Raw genomic sequence first — 21,583 nt, 5'->3', positions numbered from 1 at the left:
TGGCTAAGAACGGTTAGCCTGGCCATCATGTGGACTACCCACCAACGCTCACCAAGTCTGACACATCCATCTGCCACATCAGAGCGATACCACATACACCAGAACCTGCTGGCCCACTCGGCCTCTCCTCAGGTCAAAACCACCTCAAATCTCGCATAAGACTAGTGGTCTACTCCCTGTCCTCCTATACATTTCTGAGACTTGGTCTACCTAAAGCAGGCACCTCAAGGCACTGGAAAGGTACCAACAATGCTTCCTCATCAAAATCGTGTAAATTCACTGGAAGGAAAAGTGAACCAATACCACTGTCCTTTCCCAGGCCAACATCCCCAGCACCCTAGTTACTCTCAATGGGCTAGATTGAACAGCTCATACTGTTCACATAACTGCCACCAGGTCTCCAAAACTGGCATTCCATTCAGTTCTACAGGAAGAGATTACAGGCGGAAAGATTCAAGTTTGTGCTCAAAGCCTCCTTGAAGAAATGCAACATTCCCACTGACTTCTGGGAATCCCTGACCCACAGCCAAAGTAGAGAAGGAGCATTCGGAGTAGTATAGTGAACCCTGAGAACATGCTTCACGAGCCCTGCTTAAGCAGTGGAAGGAGTGCTCCTTATCAAACACTGCCCACCTATCCATCAGGCACCACCTACCCCATTTGTGAAAGAGTCTGCAGTTCTCTCCATCAGCCTAATTAACCACTTCAGAACCCACAAAATTGGAGTTCAAACCAGTTACCCTCAACTGAGCAATGATGATATTGGATAAGAGTCACAAATTTACAGTGCAAATGGACTGCATCCCTAGTGATGAGGACAGTAAAAGGTGGAAATTGAAGTTCTAACTGTAACTTTCTGCTTAGAATATGCAGAATGCCAGAGGCATATTACTCCCCTGCTCGGGGGTGGTGGGTCGTAAGGAGAAGACCAATAAAGTGGTGAGAAAGATCTTTCAGACAATAATTAGGGGCATATTTAATTGGCACATGGAGAAACGTCAGCTAAAAAATTGAAATTCAGCAGAAATTTAATCAACAAAGTGGACTGGGCAAATTCAGTTGAGTTATTTGATAGAGTAATGGAGAGATTGATATGGTTATCACCAATTATGTCATTCTTATGCACTTCCAAAATCTGTTTGACAATTATTAATATATTTGGTAAGCAAAACTTTAGCATGCAAGATTAAAAGCACAGTAACACAGTGGATATGGAATTGGCTAGGCTACATGGCAGACAGAAAAAAGATTTTTGCTGAACAGTTGTTTTCCAGCAAATGTAATGTTTACAATGTCTCCAACATGTTCATATTCAGATTGCTGTGCTTTTTGATATATTCATGACCTAGACATGCATACACTGGCCATAATCTCAAATACTGCAAATGATAAAACTCAAACACAATGAGTTTAGAAACAGATTCCAGGAAAACAGATTGACTAGTTAAGCAGGCAGATTTTAGGGAGATGAAATTTAACAAAGTGTGAAGAGTTTCCCTTTGGTAGCAAGAATGAGGCAGCAATAAAAACTAAACAACGTAATCTTAGAGTTGGTACTGGAATAGACAGACCTAGATACTTGGTAACTTGGAGAGCTGTCAAAATGCATTTGGAACTCATGTCTTTATTGGCAATAAAATAAAGGATCTACAAATGCACTGTAGTATGGTGGCAAGGCTTCTTCCACAGCAACTCCTTCCATCAGGAAGGGCAAATTGAGCCCATGAATGGGCATATCAACCACAAGCTGCTCTAAGTCACATGCTTACACCATTTTAAAAATATGAAGCCATTTTTTCATGGTTGCAAGTATAACATCCTGAAATTTGAGATGACCTCAATGTGGTAGCTCATTTTGACCTTCTCAATAGTAATTGGAGATGTACATTAAATAATGGTCAACAAGAACAATCACATCCCAAAAAAATACACTGCAATAGAAACTTTAAGTATTTATAAAACTCTGGCAAGGTCACAGCTTCTGCATTGTTTAATTCTGAGGAATTAAACTTTTAGGAAAGATGGAAAAAGCACAGAATTCCTCAGAAGGTTTAAGGATGAGGGACCAAACTGGAGGAGAGAAGTGAAACTGGAATTTTTTTTCCACCCTCAGAGCTGGGAAGATCTCAAAGATATTCAAAAACTTGAATAATCAAATTGAAATTGCTTCCAAAAGTAAAATGATCAGCAACTAGAATATCTCAGAACTGGCACTGCCATTAATTAATTATAGAATTGATGAGAACTTCTGCAAAATTACAAACAAGTTTGAGCAGAAGTAGCTCTTCTGACCAACAATGAAATGCAAACTATTTATTCGCCAGTTGGAATATTAGCTTACATCTGATATGCCCTATATTAGTGCACAATTAATTTAGCAAAATAACAATTACTCCCAAGGATAACAATCAAACCATCTAATATACTGCTTGTATTGAAACCCAGATGCATTTAAAAAAAAATTAAGGTATAAATCAAAAATCCACATTGGATATCTCCATTCCTACCCTAAAATAGCCAGAATAATTCTAATAACAATTTCTCTTGCTACTCCATAACAAAATCTTCAAAGAATCAATCCTTTTCTTCCTACTCTCATCCTTCAAAAACCTCAGACCAATTCCTGAAGTATCATGAGAAGAGAGTTTGATTTCAACTGCTACTCAGTCAATCTACTTCAATGCCATTGTACTGCTTACCAACATTCAATCTGTTACACTTCAGCTCAAAAAGGAAGACTGACATCATCACCTTTTATCCCCAATTCTTTTCTGTTCATCCCTTTTGTGCCGAAACAGACTATGTGAACATAATATTGGGGTTATCAATGTTAAACCCAGCTTTAAACCTCATGTTTTCTGCATTACAAATATTAACTTCTACAACATTATGCACCTATTCATGCATTTCTTCTCACACTGGTAGCCATCGTCAGATTCCAGTTATCTGGTCTTTTAAAAATATTTAATTAAATTAGTCAAATCCTCAGTTCCACCTAATTGCTCCACCCCAGTTCTCATAAACCTACATTGCATACTTATAGCACAACTAGTCAAGAATCCTTTAAATCTGTTAGTCACTTTCATCCAGAGCTATACTCCTCCCCAAAACAGACACTTCCCATCACCCCATCAATGGTGCAACCCCTACCCAATTAAATTCCCTTCCCAAACCTACCAAATTATTTAAAAGCCAACTCTTCCATTAAGCATCTTCATACCAATCTGCACGTATCCTCTGACCATACAAATATCTATTTGTGAAGACATAAATAAAACAGAATTTCCTATTGCATGTATATTCCTATGGGACCACACGATTGTTTCCATGGTCAGATTCTGAATAATTTGGAGATGGTCAGATGTGAAATAGGTCAGAAAAAAAGTGGGATAAAGTACCCCTCAACTCCCATAATCTCCCCCCCTCTGAATTTGCCTAGTACTGAAGTATTTCCTAATTAAAATGGAAAAGGAAAAAAAAATTACTAAAATTTTGGTGCTGGAGTTTATTTCTTCACAACAATGCAACACACATCAAATTTTAAATAGATATGTAACATTACAAAAATAAATTCTTGTGACTAAAGCAGTTTATCCCCCCAATACCTTCACAATGTGTACTATGAAGTTAGTTCTGCTATTAGGGACAAAGAGCACATATATCACGCATCATTCTGAACCCAGGTTCTTGTATCCCAGTCAAGATTTACATAGTTGCAAATCAACCCACTTCTATGACGTTGCGCTATTGTCTCAAAATATAACAATAACATTCATTTCAAGCTAGAGAATGGTAACATTTGATCTCAATTAATTATGACAAAGAACTATGGTTTAATTTTTGATATTGTCTGCTTAAGTGGCAATTTCCAATACCCAGACGTACCACAGTGTTATGAACATGAGTGGAAGAACTGAAAACAGAAAATCCCAGTAATTCTCAATAGGTCAGACATCATTTGTAAAAGCCAATGTTTCAGATTATCAGAATTAGACAATTATAGTGGCAGGGAAAGAAAGAACAAAATGAAAACAGTGGAAGATGGGAGATGTTAAATGTTGCTTAAATGGCATGATTCAAGGCAAATAGGAGTAGTGGGAGTATGGGCCAAGAACGTAGTACACATGGAAATAGCAAAATCACCTCAAGTTGCTAAGTCTGGACGGCTGCAATAGGCCCTGATCAACAGACAAGATGCTGCTCTGCAAGCTTAATTTGAGCTTTACCAAAAAGTGTAGCATGCCAAGAAGTAGTGAGGTAGGAGAATTAAAGTGATAGGGGACTAGAAGTTCAGTGTCACACTTGAAGATCAAATGGTCACCCATCGGTACTTGGTCTTCTCAAGTCCAAGGAAACAGCATTTTGAACAGTATTTCAATTGTAAAAGGGTACATGTAAATGGCCGCTTCAACAGAGTGATGGGAAGAGGTTAAAAAGGAAAAAGTACCATGTCTCATGCACCAAGGTGGCACTGGGGAAAGGAATCAAATAACAAAGGTGATTCAAGGCATTTTTCAGGGAATAATCCTTTCAGAATGCTGAAGGTTAATATTTCAATTTGGCCAGGTAGTTCTGGAGGAACTAGAAATGGTAAAGGATGACATATCTAATAGTGGGGAGAAAGGAAATGGAATGATTAAGGACCAATGAATCTCAATGGAAGGGAGTTAGTTGTAAAAAGGTAAAAGATATCAGATTAGAAAGTGGCTTTATCAGAACTGAAGCAATGGAAGAGCAGCATCTTAAAAGAACCAGGATTGGAGAAGATGTGAACTAATTGTGGGAGGAAATTTATTTTTTTTTAAATGTTTGGATATTGGTCAAAAGTCTAGTTCCAGAAATATTAAAAGGGAAGAGCGAGGGCAGACTCATATGAAGGCATCAGATGAAAAAAAAAAGGAAAAGTTGATGAAATTAAAGTGATAGAACAGATTTAGATGAATTAGGTCCATGTTTAGTATGGGTTGAGGCACAGGATGATCAACCAGCATTCAGTGGAAGAATAAATTCAGTGTGAAGGTGAAGGGGTGTGTAAATTGTGGTGGCGTTTTGGGGGTGTGCAGGGGAGTGGCAATATTTCTACTGAAGTCAGAATTAGAGCAGCCTGTGATAACGAACAGTAGGGAAGTGCAATTGGTACAGTGATTGGCAGTTTACCTGTTAAATCAGCATTTAGGAAAATCTTCCCTTGGTGATGGCCAAAGTTTTTTTAAAAATTGGAATCCAAATACAAAGTTTAAGTTTCAACTTAAGTTTTTCCAATGTCTGGCAAAAACAATACTTACATTTTCTGTTGATATGAACTGAGGCCCATGTCAGACTCCGTCTGTAAATATATAAAAATACATTCAATATATTCAATGGTTCAAGGTATAATTACAGAATGCACACCACCCCTACAACTTGAGGGTAATATTGAACAGGTCCACAATGAATGTTTAAGAAAATAACAAAATATACGGCAAATAAAATAATTCAGTGGCAGACTTCACTAAGATCTTGGTTAAGTGTGGCAAAGTCATCCTTCCTGACTAGCAATTTCTTCATCAGTCAGGTTGCTAGCAGAAATGCTAAGAGGAGAAGTGGCATTTCGCCCAGAAGGAAAGAGGTTGCTAATATTTAGCTATTGATTGCTTCTTGAAACTGTACCTACCAACTCAACAAATGGGAGCAATTAGAAACAATATTCTCACTACACACTCTTACACAAAGGCTTTTGCTATTTATTGCTATTATAACTTCATCAGGGGTTTATAATGCACTGAAATCACTCCCATGTACAACTTGGATACACATTACCTTATGATCTTGCCCTCCAGGAATCCTTTACTTCAATTTCAATATTATGTGCATAAGTGTTTTTGAAAGAAATATCCACTCTATTTTTATTAAAATTACAGTATGCAAATGACAAATATTTTCATGGCTTAAAGTGCCGAAGTCTGAGGTTTGGTATGGTTCTAGAATCCAGCTAAGAAATTGGTAGATGGAAGAGGGAATGCGGGGTATTGATCAGAGATATCAATATAGTCTCCAGAATCTTTATATATCCAAAATGGAAATAGCCAAAAGGAAAATATGTCCCCCTCTCAGGCAAAATCAAAGCAGAAATAAGGAGCTGGAGATAATAAATATTTTGTACATCCTCACTATGGAAGACTAAAATAAAAATTCCCAGAAATAATGGGGAACCAAGAGGCCAATAAGAATGATGAACTCAAGAAATTAGTGAAGAAACAGCAACGGAGGAATTAATGAGAAAGCCAACAAATAGCACAGGATCCAATAGCTTATACACCATTTTAAATGAGACGATAGACGTTTAGTATTCCAGAATTCCCTGAATTTTAAACTCCCTCCTGCTGACTGAAAGTTAGCAAACTTCATTTCACATTCAAGAGTAAACAAGGTTAATTAACCACAATAGGCAATTGGAAAAATGATAGAAAGTGATAACAGGACAGAAACAATGTAATTGGAAAAGGTTTATGAAAGGAGTTTGTTTTTTGAAAAATCAGCAAAATTTGGGAGGAGAACTTGCAGGCAAATATGGGTGATACTTTTGTGGGATTGACAAATGGTTAACAAACAGGTGCTAACTAGCACAGTACTGCAAGGATCATTATTTGGACCTCTATATATACACAACTGTCATTTGTGTGTTTCAAGTACAACATATACAAATTTGCTGGCAGTACAAAACTAGATGGGAAAGCAGGCCATAGAAGGATATACAAAGGTTAACGGGTGGGCAAAAAGTGGCTATTAGAATATAATTTGGTAAAATTTGGAAGTTTCACACTTTGCAAGGTCAAACCGACAAAACAAAATATACTTTGAAAGGAGAGAGACTGGGAAATACTGATAATCAGAGGGACCTTTATGTCCTTGAATGCAAACCACTGAAAGTTAATACGCAGATACAAAAATTGATTAGGAAAGCAAACAGTACTTTATCTGTTATATTCAAACTCCAGTTTGTTAAAGTTGTCTTGCTGCAATGATACGAGTCTTAGTAGAAACCACACCTAAAGTACTGCTGTTTGTTTCCAAGGGAAGATGTATTAACCTTAAAAATGCAGAAATACAATGGGCTGTTTTGCAAATTGAGGAAGATTATCCTAGGGAATAAGAGTATTAAAATGCTTATAATGACAGTCAACCTCATTGAAACAAAATACTTTGGGGACTGACTTGATGGGGTATATTCTTGGGCATCAAGGAGGTGGCAGTGGAGTGAGGGGGTGGGGGGTGTGGAGAAGGTAATGTTTCTCCAAGATAGTAGTCTAGACAGGAGTTTAAAGTCTCAGCCTAAGGGCCTCAGCCCTTCAGTAGCAAGAAGCTTCTTTACTCAGAGCATTGCGAATCTTTGAAATTTTCTACCCCTACAACTGACATAACTTTCTGATTATTAATTGTGGAGAATTATGCTTGAAATCCAGGAATCAATGATAAGGAGCTTAGGCAGGATAATAGAGTTTGATTAGCCATGATGTTGAGAAAACTTTAAGGGCTTGTGTGGCTACTTCCTACTTTTATTTCTTAATAGATTTGGATACGAGGAAATAAAAAGACATGAGATGAAGCAGGAAGGTAAAGTTGAAGACGACAATCAGTCATGTTAGTAAATTTTGTACTAAGCTCATAGGCCCAATTTTCTATTCCTGCTCTTATTTCCTGTGATTTTTGCAACTCTGCAAAAAAAACAACTCAATTCTCTCAGTCATGACTACTTACAAGGGCACTGGACAGAGGGTTTTGAAATTTATTTCAACTATGTAAAATATAATACAAATTCAACTGTTCTTTCTGATGTGTAACATGTAAAATGAAGCACATGGTCACATGCATGAACTGACATAAGTGGACAAAAGCTAGTCAACTCAAAACAATCCATAAATTGAACATTGAATTCTCTCACAAATCAGGCTTCTTGACCCTTTGAATCATTTTTCTTTTATCTTAACCCTCAAACAGCTTCAGCATAGTTCCTAACCATGTAAGAAGGAACTGTCAGATAACACTGCATTGAATGTACACTTGCCAACTGCCAAACTATCACATCATGCCAAGTTGATAAATTCATTGTCTGGCAATTTGTGGGTTGACATCCAAAATAAAATGAACAGAACTGTAGACTAGCCATAAACTAAATTGGTTCAGTGCCATTGAGGGAAGGGAGTCTACCACCTCTACCTGATAAACACACATACGACTTCAGTACCACACTACATGATTGGAACTCCATTGCCTCTGAAATGCCCAAGTACATCGTGAAGGTAGGAGCTTGTCAAAGATACACGAATATCTATCAGCCAACCAGGAATAAAGAGGTACTGCAGATTTGTAAAAATTTGAGATGGAAACAGTTGAGTGTGCAAAAGCAAAATACTATAGATTCTGGAACAGAATACAGAAATGCAAATACTCTACAGGTGAAGCAGCCTCTGGACAGAGAACCAGAAGACACTTCAGAATGACTGAACATCAGAACTGGTAACCCAAAATATTAATTCTGCTTCTCTAGCCACAAGTTCTGCCTTAATCAAGTATATCTATCATTATTTTCTTTCACTATTCTAACAATTCTATGTTTTAAAAATTCCCAGAATCTACAATATTTTGCTTTACCAGATTTGCCAATACCAGAGGACATCTGTTTAAGGGGAGTGGAGGACAGATTAGGGGAGATGTCAGAGGTAGTTTTTTTTAAAAACACACAGTGGTGGGTGCCTGGAATGCACATCCGGGGGTGGTGGTAGAGGCTGATACAATACGGACATTTGAAAGACTCTTAGATAGGCACACGCAAGAAAAATGGAGGGTTATAGGCTGTGTAGGAGGGAAGGTAAGATTGACTGTGGAGTAGATTTATATAGGTCGGCTAAACATCATGGGCCAAAGGGCCTGTATTGTGCTGTACTATTCTATGTTCTATAAAGGTTGTAGGCCCACTTCCCCCAATGGCACTGATCAGTTTGTTTTTTTTTCTGATCATTTACCATGCTTTCACTATAAACAGGTTCACATGTTAAGTGATCAACTTTCTAAAATTTCAGTATAGCAAACAGAGCGATGTAAATGTTTGTAGCACGGCCTATCAAACCTTTAAAATACACAGTATAAATTATGCATTCTGCTCTTGCACACACCAGCTGTATATGGGAGGGCACGTGAGGGCAAAGGCATACACATGTGGAGATAGTTAGTTATCTTATTGGTGGTCAAAGCAATTGTACGAGTCGAATTAAAATATTAACCAAGTGTAGCATTCAATATGGAAGAACACTGGCTTAAATCCATTGCTTTCATCTTATTTTAGATCCCATTTATTAAACAAATAGTAGTATTCTATCCATCATCTGCCCGTGTACTCCTGTAAGCATCAAAAATATTGTATTGTGCAATTTCTTTCTTGCAAAGGAGCCTTCATTTTGCTGCTCTTTTCATAGGAAATGACAAATGACCCAGAAATATGTCTCCATATACATTTCCTGGTTATCTGAACTTCCTCTACTTCAAAATGTTGTCGCATTAAAATAAATTTTTGCTGGCAAGCTAACTTTCCAAGTTTGCTACAGAATAATGAAACACCAGTTGCTTTCCCATTTCCTGCACAACTCCAGAAACCCAGATGCAGTTCAGGTTTGCGTGTTCTCCCAGTGACCACTTGGGTTTCTGCAGGGTGCTCTGGCTTCTTTCAACATCCCAAAGACAAGCTGGCAAGTTAATCGGCTACCGTAAATTATCCATTTGTGTGGGTAAGTGACAAAGAGAATCAAAGGGGAGTTGATGGCCATTTGAGAGAGAGCAAGTTGCAGGGTACAGGGAAATAAGGATTGATGGCATTGCTCTGCTAAGAGCTATCATGAACTCAATGGCTGCCTTTTGTGTATTCACATCAGACTGCAAAAAATTCTTAAATCCTTGTGCAAGAAATATTTCAAAACACCAGATTTTGACTTTATCAAGCAACATCACACTTCACTTTTTAATTTTTATTGAAAAGAACAAATTGTTCCTCATTGTCTCATTTTGTTGCAGAATCTATTGGACTGGACTGAATGGTTAAGAAAATGTCTGTTCTAAACACAAGCTGGTTAAAAACTGCCAAAGTATTACAGTCATGGACAACTTGAAAGAAAATCACTTTGATACGTTCAGCATTTGCAAACTTCAAACATTTTGCCTATCTGAATCTAATGCCCATTGGCCACAGAAAACTACATTCCTACGCTGCCTAGAGCCAAGGATAAACCATTCTGCAATTTTATTTAGTCAATCCCTTGATGCATTAATGTCACTTAAAGATTTTTTCTTTAAAACATGGCTCACTAAATTTCATTCGAGTTACCTTCCTAATCCTAAATACAATATCAAAATATCAGCTTTCTGAATAGAGCTTTGGGTAACCCTTACATTTCAGGCTGATTCTCTCATGGGAAATACATTGACTCAATTTGGCACCCTTAGGACCTTGGTCATGCTGGACTGTCAGATTGTCCAGATTACTGGATATTATTCCTATTAATGCAGCAACTCACTTTTAACAAGATGTTACCCAGTATTACAATAAAATTTTCAGGACTGCCAGGGAGTTTAAAGAGAGCATGGGAAACACCCAATAAGCCAGATGCTAAACTGTCAGGACTTCCAAGTAGTCAGGCAGCAGGTTATCTAAGTTTTACTGTTGCTTCTAGTTTAGTTTGTTGAACTACTTTACAAGAACTTGCTAAATTTATTGAAAAACTGGAGCATTTAACGGAATCTAGTTCTAGAAATGGGTGCCTTTACTACATTTTTCATAAAAGACATTGCAGAAAGAACATCACACATTTACCCAAAATAATTTTATTAGCATTAATATTTACCCCCCCCCCATAAAAAAATAACCTGCAAAACAACAAATGTAAATGTATCAATTCTCACAGTTCAGAGCTTTGGAACTCCACTCAGTTGCTGACTTTCAGCAGTGCAGGCATTTAAGATCAAATGTGTCTCTGGAAATACATAGAACTGCAGTGTTAAATGAGATGTTTATTTCTTTTGCCATTAAAAAGAAAAAAACATGGCAATACAACAAATAGTTAGGAGGTTAGTTGGCTGCTGTAAGTTAATTCCAGTGCACATGTCTGGTGGGAAAATCATGGGATGATAAAGGACATGTGCGAGTATAAGTTACAGGGAAATAAGTGGGGGGAAATGGGATTGAAAGGTTTGCTCTGACAGTTGGCATTGATTATGGGCTGAATGGCCTCCTATGTTGTGATAAAATATGAATATGGAAGAATCTGGATTTAGAAAACTTCAAATTTGTACTTGAAATCCAGTAATGGTATTGTTGAATGTCCTACGTGACTCATTTTTGGTTAGCAATTTTTGTTTTAAAGAAAAGTGATAAGGAAAAAGAGCAATTTTCAATAAAAGGTTGATAGGAATATCAGCAAACCAATGCAGAAAAATAAAGTGAACAAATTAACCAAAATAGCTTGCTAAGGGAGAACTACCCCTCACAGCAGGTAATGCAATACCAACATGATTAAACTTCAGAAATCACACTTTATTAAGCTTTGAGTACATACTTTGCAAGAAACCCAAGCTATATATAAAAAAAACAGAATTTATAGATAAATCTGCAAAGAAGGCTTTTTTTTTAAAAGAAAGAATGATCCTTTTGGAAAAGTAAATCCCAATTTTCAATTCATGGCTGGTATTAATAACGATGTGTTTTTTTTAATTGGGGGCACATTGCTTATTTTGTGCAGAAATATTTCCTAATCTTGAAATTTGGGTGAAACAGGGTCAAAGCACATTGATTTATACAACATAAAATGACATCTAGAAAAGTTCCCAATTTGCAGATATTGAAATAAGATCTTAAGGTGCTACATCACTGACAATTAATGAAAATTAAATACATTACAACCTTAATATAACATGGGTGTTAGGGGACAACTTTAATACTTGTTAAGATCTACTTTCATTGTAAGTGAATCTAGTGTTCTCCAACTTCCATCCTGGTGATCATGATTATACCCATAGTATATCCAAACCCGTGATAATCATAAGGAGCATCATATCAAACGTGCACAGAACCAGCATTTTCACTCATTACTGATGAGCCATGGTTACAAGAAAAGGAAACTAAGTTTATGATGTTTCTTGGCCAACAACCATATATAAAGAATGATGAATGCCTTTCCTTTTTACCATTAGATATATTTTCAAGTACTATTAAAGTACATTTTAAATCACAAAAGCTAAGAGCACCATGTAAGCACACAGAAACAACACTACCTGCAAGTTCCCCTTCATTTCACACCATTCTGACTTAAAAATAGATCACTAATCTGTTTTGGCTCCAAGTTCTGTAACTTGTTACCCAACGGTATCATGGGAGTACCTTCACCACAAGGATTGCAGCACTTCAAAAAGCTATTGCAATGGCAATTAGGAATGAGTATTAAATGCTGGTCTGTTAATGACAAGCATCTCCCTTGCATCAATGAGAAAATAATGGATGACATGATATCACTGGGCCAATGGCCAAATCATGAGGTACAGTACATTCCACCCTTGCATTTTGCTTACAATTGGGATCACAGGTCCTCCCCAGGTTATGACACCCTGTACATATAAATGAGCATTTGAGAAACTAGTGGAATAGATGGGGATGGATGTTGCAAGCATCTTCTGATGGGTAGGAATGGGGCATATCCCTGCGACTTCTCCCATTACTTCCCCACCACCCACCCCCCCCAACCAATCCGTAACAGTTGGCTGCTGGGTCGAGCTGAGCAGAGCTGGGAGTGCTGAGCAGATTCACTTAGTCAGTGAGGCTGGCTGGCAGCCACTTTTCCCAGGTCTGCTTGTTGTTTCTGTTCATTTCCGACTTACAAACCATTCAGGTTACAGAGAGTTCTCAGGAACGGAACTCTGTTGTAACCTGGGATCTGCACTATTTCTGTCACATATCAAATGATGCAAACTTTTAAAGCAATGAAAATTAAATTATCCATTACTAGATTTAATTAGAAACAGGAGCAGCCATAGATCATACAGCTCCTTGTCTTGCTTTGCCATTCATAGGTGACCATTTAACTCATTTCTTCAATTGATGTCTATAATCCCTTTAATTCTCTGTGACCAAAAGTCTATCCAATCCTAACCTTGGATATTTTACATGTCTGAGCATCTATATCCTTCGGGAATAGAGATTCACAACCTTCTAAGGATGTGGTACTCTGAAAAGAACTCTGGTTTAATTATTTTTAATTACTGGACATGACAAGAACATTTTGCAATTTATCTTACATTGATAAAATTTATACATGTTTACATGGCAAAACAATTTGACGGGTAATTACATACCTGTAATAAGCCTCCTTCACCAAAGTGTAGTATTTCAATAATGTTTTCTGATTGGATAAATGCTGGAAAGAAAAGAAAAGCTATAAATACTTTTTTCATTCTTAGTACATTTGGTGTGAAACATCACATATCAATACCAGAACAAGGTACAAATTGCTAAGATGATATCATAATAGTATAGCATCATTCCCCAAAATGGTACATAGTATGCCCATTGCTCTTTAGGACTGCCCATGCCTGAAGTCCATTACAGCTGTTACATCAAATGATGTCATAATAGATAAGGCACCATTTGACATCTCAGTAACTTAAGGGTCTCACTAAATGACATCTACAATACTCTAAGCGATACATATTCCACAAGAGTTTGTAGGAGATGGACAGCAGAGCAAAGTTAATGATCTGGTAGCAGTGAAATAAAACTACTGCGTACTTACACCAAGTTAACAAAAGTCACTCTGGCCACAGCATTGTACAATTTCTGATGTTTAAGTACTGATCATTTACATTCTGAATTGGGTGCTAGTGTAAGCAAAGACTCATTGCATCAGATTTTGTTCCTGGCACAAATCAGAATAACCTACAACCAAGGTTACTCAATTAACTTTTCAACAGCAACTATTAACTCTTGTTACAATTACATGTTCAAAGAGAGGAGTGCTTATTTTGAAAAGTATCCTGCTCACTTTACATTTGTTAATATACTAAAATACGACTTTCAATTAATACTCTATTTGGGTAATTTCTTACTGGTTAAGCCAAATTTTGAAAGGCATTTGGTTACAATTGTGGTAAATTCTAACTGTAAATTAATGGCCATTAAAAATTTTATTAGTAGTCAACTTCTCAAATTGTTTTATATACCACAGATGTTCTATTTAAAAAGTGCAATTTATAAATTTGCTTGCTCTCAAAGATTAAAGTTCTGAAAACAATTAACCTTAATAAAAGCAAAAAGCAGTACTGTGTCAAGAAAAAAAATAGCTACATTAAGGTGTTTTACCCATGCTATTGCTCCACAATGTGGCAAATTCCAACATAATTGTAAGTAGATCATTTACTACATTCACTGCGGTCCATAAGGCTTATTCTCTCCCCCCCCCCCAACCTCACCCCACCCTTTGTACTACCTCGATGTACTTATGTATGGAATGATCTGTCCGGCTGGCATGCAAACAAAAGCTTACTCTATCTAGGTACATGTAACAATAATGAACCAATTACCAATTTAAGTTTTCATCTATCAGCATCAATGTGGAAACTAAAGGAGAAATCCAAACAAAATGCATACCATTCATTCCCACTCTCCCACACCCCTCCCCCCATCCCACTCAAATGTAGGTTAAAAAATGGATTTAGTCTGGTATTAACGCACTTTTTAAATCTTGTCAATCCTTGGGTCACTTCTCAAAATTAAAACATTTTAGAAACATCAATTTAGACTGATCAGAGATAGAGACAAAATTTTGAAATAGCTTCAAATGAAACTACATTCATCCCAGAGTGGTGGTATTTGGGACAGAGCCTCTAATCCAGTTGATGTTGCATTCTCAGACAGCCGATTAAGAGTGGAGTTGGAAGTTAGAAAGGTATCAGCAAGATCTTGAGATATTCCACAGGACACAGCAGCTCAAAATGCCTGCACAAAGGAGTGGGAGAGAAAACTAGACACTGACCAAGGACTGGAAATCACCTTCCACAGCAAAATTTTCAATGCACATCCTATGGTTCAAAGCAGTAAACCATATCGCCTCTCACTATTCAATATTCTAAAAGATCATGGTCAATTTACAGTAACATCCTACTCAATCCCCAGGTCCAAGAATCTTGAATGCATTTGCTAATGAGTATACACCAAGGCTGAGACTTCAATAGACTCACAACCCTCAGTTAAAAAGTTTCTCCAGTTCAGTACCAAATGGCCTACCCCTTTTTCTCAATGCATCTAACCTAATTCTCGACTCTCCAGTCTGGGTAGAAACTGAGGTGGTTTTCCCCTATGTACAAGATTCCAAGGGGCATTTACAGGGGTGGATGTGGCGAGGATACTTCCTCCCATGGATCAATGTTTTAAAAAAAAGAGGTTGCCATTTAAGACAAATGAGGTAGATTTCTTTGCTCAGAAGGTCACAAGTCTTTGGATCTCTTTTTCAAAGGGCAGAATCAGGATTTTTGAATATTTTTAAAGCAGAACAAGAGAAAACTATAAGCGAGGAGATTAAAAGTTACCAGGAATGGGCAGGAACGTGAAGCTGAGGTTACAATCAGATCAAGGGGCTGAGTGATCTCCTACTGCTCCTACTTTCTACATTCAAATAAACACTGTCAAATTCTCTCAGTCTAATTTGATAACCTCTCATTCTTCTGCACTTCCAACAGCAGATATATTTATCAATATCCTCTCATTCAGTCATCCTGTAAATTAATCCTTCCCTCATCCCCCTCAAGTATCTGTATTACTTTTAAGTTTTTCACGCATTAGATCCCTGATTTTCCACATTTTCTGGCATGTTATTTGCATTCTTGCACATTTTGCACTATGTTGGTTAAAGTTCAACTTATTCCTTATTGCTACATTATAATTTCTACAGTTTTAGCTTCTATGAAACTCTGCTTACTTCATTTAGTGTTGTAAACTCTTACAATCTTTTAATTTCTTATTGTTTCTTCCATCATGTTTTTCCATGACCCTTTGCCTGACTATAAAACACTTCCCACTTTGAACTAATGTTTTACTTTATCACAAAAATAATTCTACTTTGTCCAGAATCTGGTTATCAAAATCCAATACAAATCCACTAGTAAAAGCCACATTCTCCAAGTAAACACCAACATGTCTGAAACCATTTTGCAGCCCCTGCCAAAAACTCTATAGCTTCTCTCATATCTGGGCTCTTTCCAGGATATTTACTGAGGAGCAAACTTAGTCATTATTTTAGTTTATGGAACACCAACTTGCAGTTTCTTATTTTTCTACACCCCCAAAGCTACATGTTACACCATCACCTATTTCCACCCTTTCCTTAACCTTGCCTTTGGATTCACCAGGTTCAGTTCTAAATTCAAATCGCCCTAGTTAAGAGTCCCTCTAACAAGAGCATCAATTCACTCATTTGTTTCCATCCTGTACCTTGAGAGGCTTCACGGCCTAACACAATGCATTCACAATCTTCACCTTGCTTTACCAACGTCTCTCTACTTCTGCAAATTCCGCCAGCTCAGCTCCATGAAGTGCACACCTTCCATTTTAATGATTCTATTGTATAGACCCCGCCTCAGTCCACTTGGTGAAGAAGTCTTCTGATATCTTGGCCCTAATGTAAAATAGTCTATTAGCAAAACCTAGCACAAAATTATACACCTTTGGTTACCCTAATGTTTTTCTTCCTCAGCATCTTCCTTTCCTCCAAATACCTCAGCATATTGGTTACAAAGCAGTTGTGAAAGTTCATGTTGTTCACACTAGATTCATTTAACTGCAGAGAGCTTCTCGTTAAGCAACTTGTTTCTAATTTTGCTTCATACATGTACTGCATTCTAATTAAACTATGCAAAACAACTGATATCACAATCACTAATTTTATTAGTTTCTTAAAGTTTTGGTCTATTGCTTACTGCCTATGTATGAAGAGTGATATTAAATTTAGTACTCCACAGTTGCTACCTTGAAATCAAAGCAGCACATAAAAATAGACAGGTCAACTCAGTTTTCACCCCAAAAGAATTCTTCAATCGTACACGTCAAAAATATCAGTCAATTGGAAAAGGGCTTGGCTATGCAAAAGAAAAAAGTCTATAAAAACTACATTTATATTGCATTAATTCAGGAACAAAAATATTGCGAGGCATTCCCCCCCCCATCACTAATAAGATTAATTTAGCTGCTACGAAGATGAAAACAGATGCCAATGGTACAACAATGAGGAACAAAACAAAAATCAGGTAGCCAGAAATATAGAAACACTGTGAAATAAGCACACTCAGGAATGCAAAAACAAGGATACAAATTTAAATACATGTACCACCCCAATAATCAACTGTCCAACCATTCAGAGATCCCATTGGTTCAGCATTTCACTCAACAGGGGCCCAGTCCCCACATTCCCTTTAAATGTATCTGGTTCACTGGAAAATGTATTATAATCTTGTGCAGCATCTAAAAATGTAAAGTGTGTTGGGGTATTACCAGAAATAATGTGCAATATCTGGAAAATCTCCTACTCTCTGACACCAAAGTCCCAAGCATGCCAGATTATCAGAGTTTTACTCTAGGTGACACTGTACAAATCCTATACATAATTCATCAATTGCAGATGCAGATATATGAGATCTAAAGCAAAGAGAGCTAGAAAAAATTAACAAACATCCATGGAAGGAACAGTACAACTGCATTTTTCATGCATGGATCTTTCTAAAACTCTTTGCATTCAGCATGCAGGAAAGTGGGGTAGGGAAGGAGGAAGAAGAGGGGAAGAGGAGAGAGAATGCTCAGTGGCTTATTTTGATACACAATTTAAAACTGGTTGATCTCTACAAAATTCAACAGTAGTAAATGACAAATTTGAGTAATACACTATTTGTTCCATAATCTGCTCTTTAATTAGGACGTCAGAAACAGGTCATTTTGAAGATCCAGTTGCATAAACAAATGGGCAATAAATAGTAAAAATGCTTGCAAATTTTTAACCATAGCAACAGCCAAATGTTAAAGGACAACTTCATCATTAAAGGTACTTGTAAGTGTATTTCTTTGGTTGCCGTGAAGTTTACAATCTAGCATTGACACCAATACTGTGTCTACAAGGAATAGCTGTGATAAGGTTTACTTGTGTTTTACCTATGCTACTGCTCCTCAACGTGGCAAATAAAAAGCGTGCTTATATACTATTCAAACTACAGCACAATATTACTTAACTGCATGCCAAATAATAACACTTGCAAGTGAGATACAGACTAAAAACTACAAAATTGACAAGAATAAAACAAGCAATTCTCATACATACCAAATTACATTACTGTTAATATCATCTACTGCATTCGGTATTCCAAGTGCGAGACCAAATGCAAACTAGGTGTCCATTTCGCAGAACACCTGTGCTCTGTCCATAACCACAATCTGCATCTCCCCATTACCAGTCACTTCAACTCCCCCTCCCACACTCACAGATACGTCAGTCCTCAACCTCCTACACTGCCAGGAGAATTCCAAGTGCAAACTGGAGGAACAGCACCTCATTTTGTGTCTTGAAACCTTGCAGCCTAACAGCATGAACATTGAATTCTCCCACTTTAAGTAATCACCACACCCACCACCATGCCTCTTCCTTTCTTCTCTTTCCTAGCCTCTCTTTCTTCTAACCCCCTTTTTTCCTCCTTACCTTTGACGCATCCCCTGGTGGATCTGCTCTCCCCTCCTCCCCCTCACCTACCCATCACTATCTCTTACCTGCATCTACCTATCACCACCTTGTGCCCACCCCGCCTCCCTTTTGTCCACTGATCACTGTTCTGCTTTTCCCTCCTATATATTGGGCTTCCCCTTTTCCTATCTTCAGTCCTGAAGGGTCCTGACCCAAAGCATTGACCGCCTGCTTTGCTCCACAGGTGCTGCCTAGCCTGCTGAGTTCCTCCAGCATCATAGTGGTTTTCATCTAGATTCCAGCATCTGCAGACCTTTGTTTCTCTCTTATATTACTGTGATTAGATCACATCAAGAAAACACTTTATAATGAATTAAGTTCTCAAAAAAAATTGACATGTATTCTATAGATGAATGCAGCTCCAAACCACAGAGGAGCAGATGGAACAAGACAGAAAACGCTTTTACTAGAATACATTCATTGAACAAAAAGAGGCTGTATCCAGTTACCTTAAACCCATGAGAAATGGTCTATTCAATGGATCAATGTCAAATTGCCAAACTGTAAATGCCCTGATTTTACAGGTTGTTAAATACAATCACACAATGAAAGTGAAACCATTAAAGCTAGAAGTACTCATTTGATAATGCCCAAATCTCAGCAACTGAATATCTGGGCAACTCCCAGATACCTATTCTCTAAAGGATCAGTTTTGAAACAGCCAGTTGTAAGGTACGGGACTAATTAGTTCCAGTCTCAAAGCAAAAAGGATTTTAAAAATGAGATCCTAATCGTTCTCATGTTAAAGGGATTAAGATGGGGATGGCAGAGGAACACTACTCCTGATCCACTGGTGTCAAGGTGCTTTGAACTTTCCAATAATTTGAATTAAACAACATAGCACAGCAAGGTGGATAATTAATGCTAGAAAACTATAAACAATGGAGTTAAATGATACATTGATTTAATAAAAAGGTTGACATTCCCATCAAGTCACACATACAAAATGTTTTCTAAAAATCTGTTTTACATGACAAAAAAAACAGAAATTCAATGATCCAACAATATCACCTTTCCAAAAACATTCAACAAAACTATTCTCTGGAATTAGGTGGTTTCTTGTTCCAAAGATAAATCTTACTGAAAATAAAGTTTTATGTTAAAAAAAATGCTTCCCATTCCCCAAACAGAAGAAATTACCCAAATGAAAACAAGATACCAGTAAGTCACACTGCTGACTTTGCTCAACATTATCTAGTTATTATCACATTATCACTGCACATACATTACCTATAGGGAAGTATTACAATTGACTTGAATGGGGCAGGCTCTTGAGAGAAGGGAGGTGGAGGGAGAAGTGGGGTGGAGGAGAAAGGGGGTGTAAGAAGCAGAAAGAAAGGTATTTGTCCCCAATGTTCTAGTATGTTTTATGCCTCGTTCAAAGCAAACCAACATCATACTGCTGCCTGAGGGAGCTTTTGCAGAAACTTCCTGTACATAAGTTAGCTACAGGAAACATTACAACAGTGACTAGACTTCAAAAGTAAAGTAGTTCGGAGAAGTTCTAAAAAGGCCATTGAATATTTTGTACAAATACTGTACTGGAGTGTCAGTCTGAATCTTCGTGCTCAGATCTTTAGATAGGACAAATCCATAGCCTCTGACTTTAGAGGGAAAAGCTGCTATCAACTGGGCCATTGCAGACACTATTCCACAATATGACAACACACTTCATGCGTCAGCCCTACACTGTATGATACCTTCATATCCTTGGAATAAATGTGACCATTCATTTTTTTGTCAACATGGAGCCTGTGAAAATAGTTCACCACACTGAAGAAGAACATTATCAATGTTAGCTGGTAGTTCTTAAGTAACATTATGGCATTCTTTCAATGACAACACAAGCTGGCACACAAAAAAAAAATCAACAGCCACATCCATTGCTTCAGGAATATTGTACAAAGCTGATGTGGAGAACTGAAGGTTGGATCACTCAGGACTGTCCACTGCTCAGTAACTAAATGGAGGGTCTGTGGCCAGAGATCAGCAGCAAGAGCACAACAGTGATGAGGCTACAGACAATGTAGTGTAGAGGTTCAATCCCTAAAATGTACCCAGCAGTGTTTGGCAGGGGCAGAGCTGGGGGTGGAGATTTCTCTTCTGTTAAAGTTGAACATTTGCAACATTTTCAATGTTTCTTACAATGAGACATGTAAAAGCTATTGAAGCAAAAGCTTAAAAGTTCTATAAAATTATAAACTTATACACTCGGAAAAAAGTGAAACATTAAACTAAAGCAAAAAATTCTTCCCTTGCCTTCCAATATACAGACCTAGAATTTCCAATGAAATCAAAATGGTTTCAGATCCTACGCCAAGTTTGTTCTGGCACAAGATCCAAGTGGCAATCCTTAGCTCAATGTTAAGGAATCCTAACAATATTGAGTACACCTAATAATCAAGTTGTAGCCTGTAGGACTTCCTCCAGTTTGAATGGTTGAGTGTCCATGGTTCGGTTTGGAACTGCCAGCACATTTTGCCCATCTTTGCAAGTTCCATATCAGCAATTGGGTAAGAACATCTGCAGTTAACAAGCAGCATCCAGCTGAAAGACGAAGCCATATTAATGTTCAAATTGTGGTATCCAACTAAACCCAGGCATTGTGCAATGTCACATGTGGTGACTTCCAGGGAAGGTGGGATCTGTTCCGAAGGGACGGTTTACACCTGAACTGAAAGGGGACTAACATACTTGCAGGTAGGTTTGCTAGTGCTGCTCCAGTGGGTTTAAACTAGATTTGCAGGGGGAGGGGAACCAGAGTGTTAGAGAAGAAAGTGAGGAGGAAAATG

General features: G+C 37.6%; 1 protein-coding gene across 1 annotated transcript in view; it reads right to left on the bottom strand.

Annotated features, from left to right (window-relative positions):
- tmem131 (transmembrane protein 131) overlaps nucleotides 1–21,583 on the bottom strand; it is a 144,994-nt gene that overhangs the window by 101,242 nt on the left and 22,169 nt on the right. The window contains exons 2-3 of the mRNA XM_052026299.1: nucleotides 13,372–13,433; nucleotides 5,286–5,326 (exon numbers count right to left, since the gene is read on the bottom strand). Of these exons, the coding sequence (XP_051882259.1) occupies nucleotides 5,286–5,326; nucleotides 13,372–13,433 (103 nt within the window). The remainder of the gene's footprint in view (nucleotides 1–5,285; nucleotides 5,327–13,371; nucleotides 13,434–21,583) is intronic.

This window comes from Pristis pectinata, chromosome 11, assembly GCF_009764475.1.
Source record: "Pristis pectinata isolate sPriPec2 chromosome 11, sPriPec2.1.pri, whole genome shotgun sequence".
Taxonomy (NCBI): domain Eukaryota; kingdom Metazoa; phylum Chordata; class Chondrichthyes; order Rhinopristiformes; family Pristidae; genus Pristis; species Pristis pectinata.
This window is presented reverse-complemented; position numbering and strand designations above follow the sequence as displayed.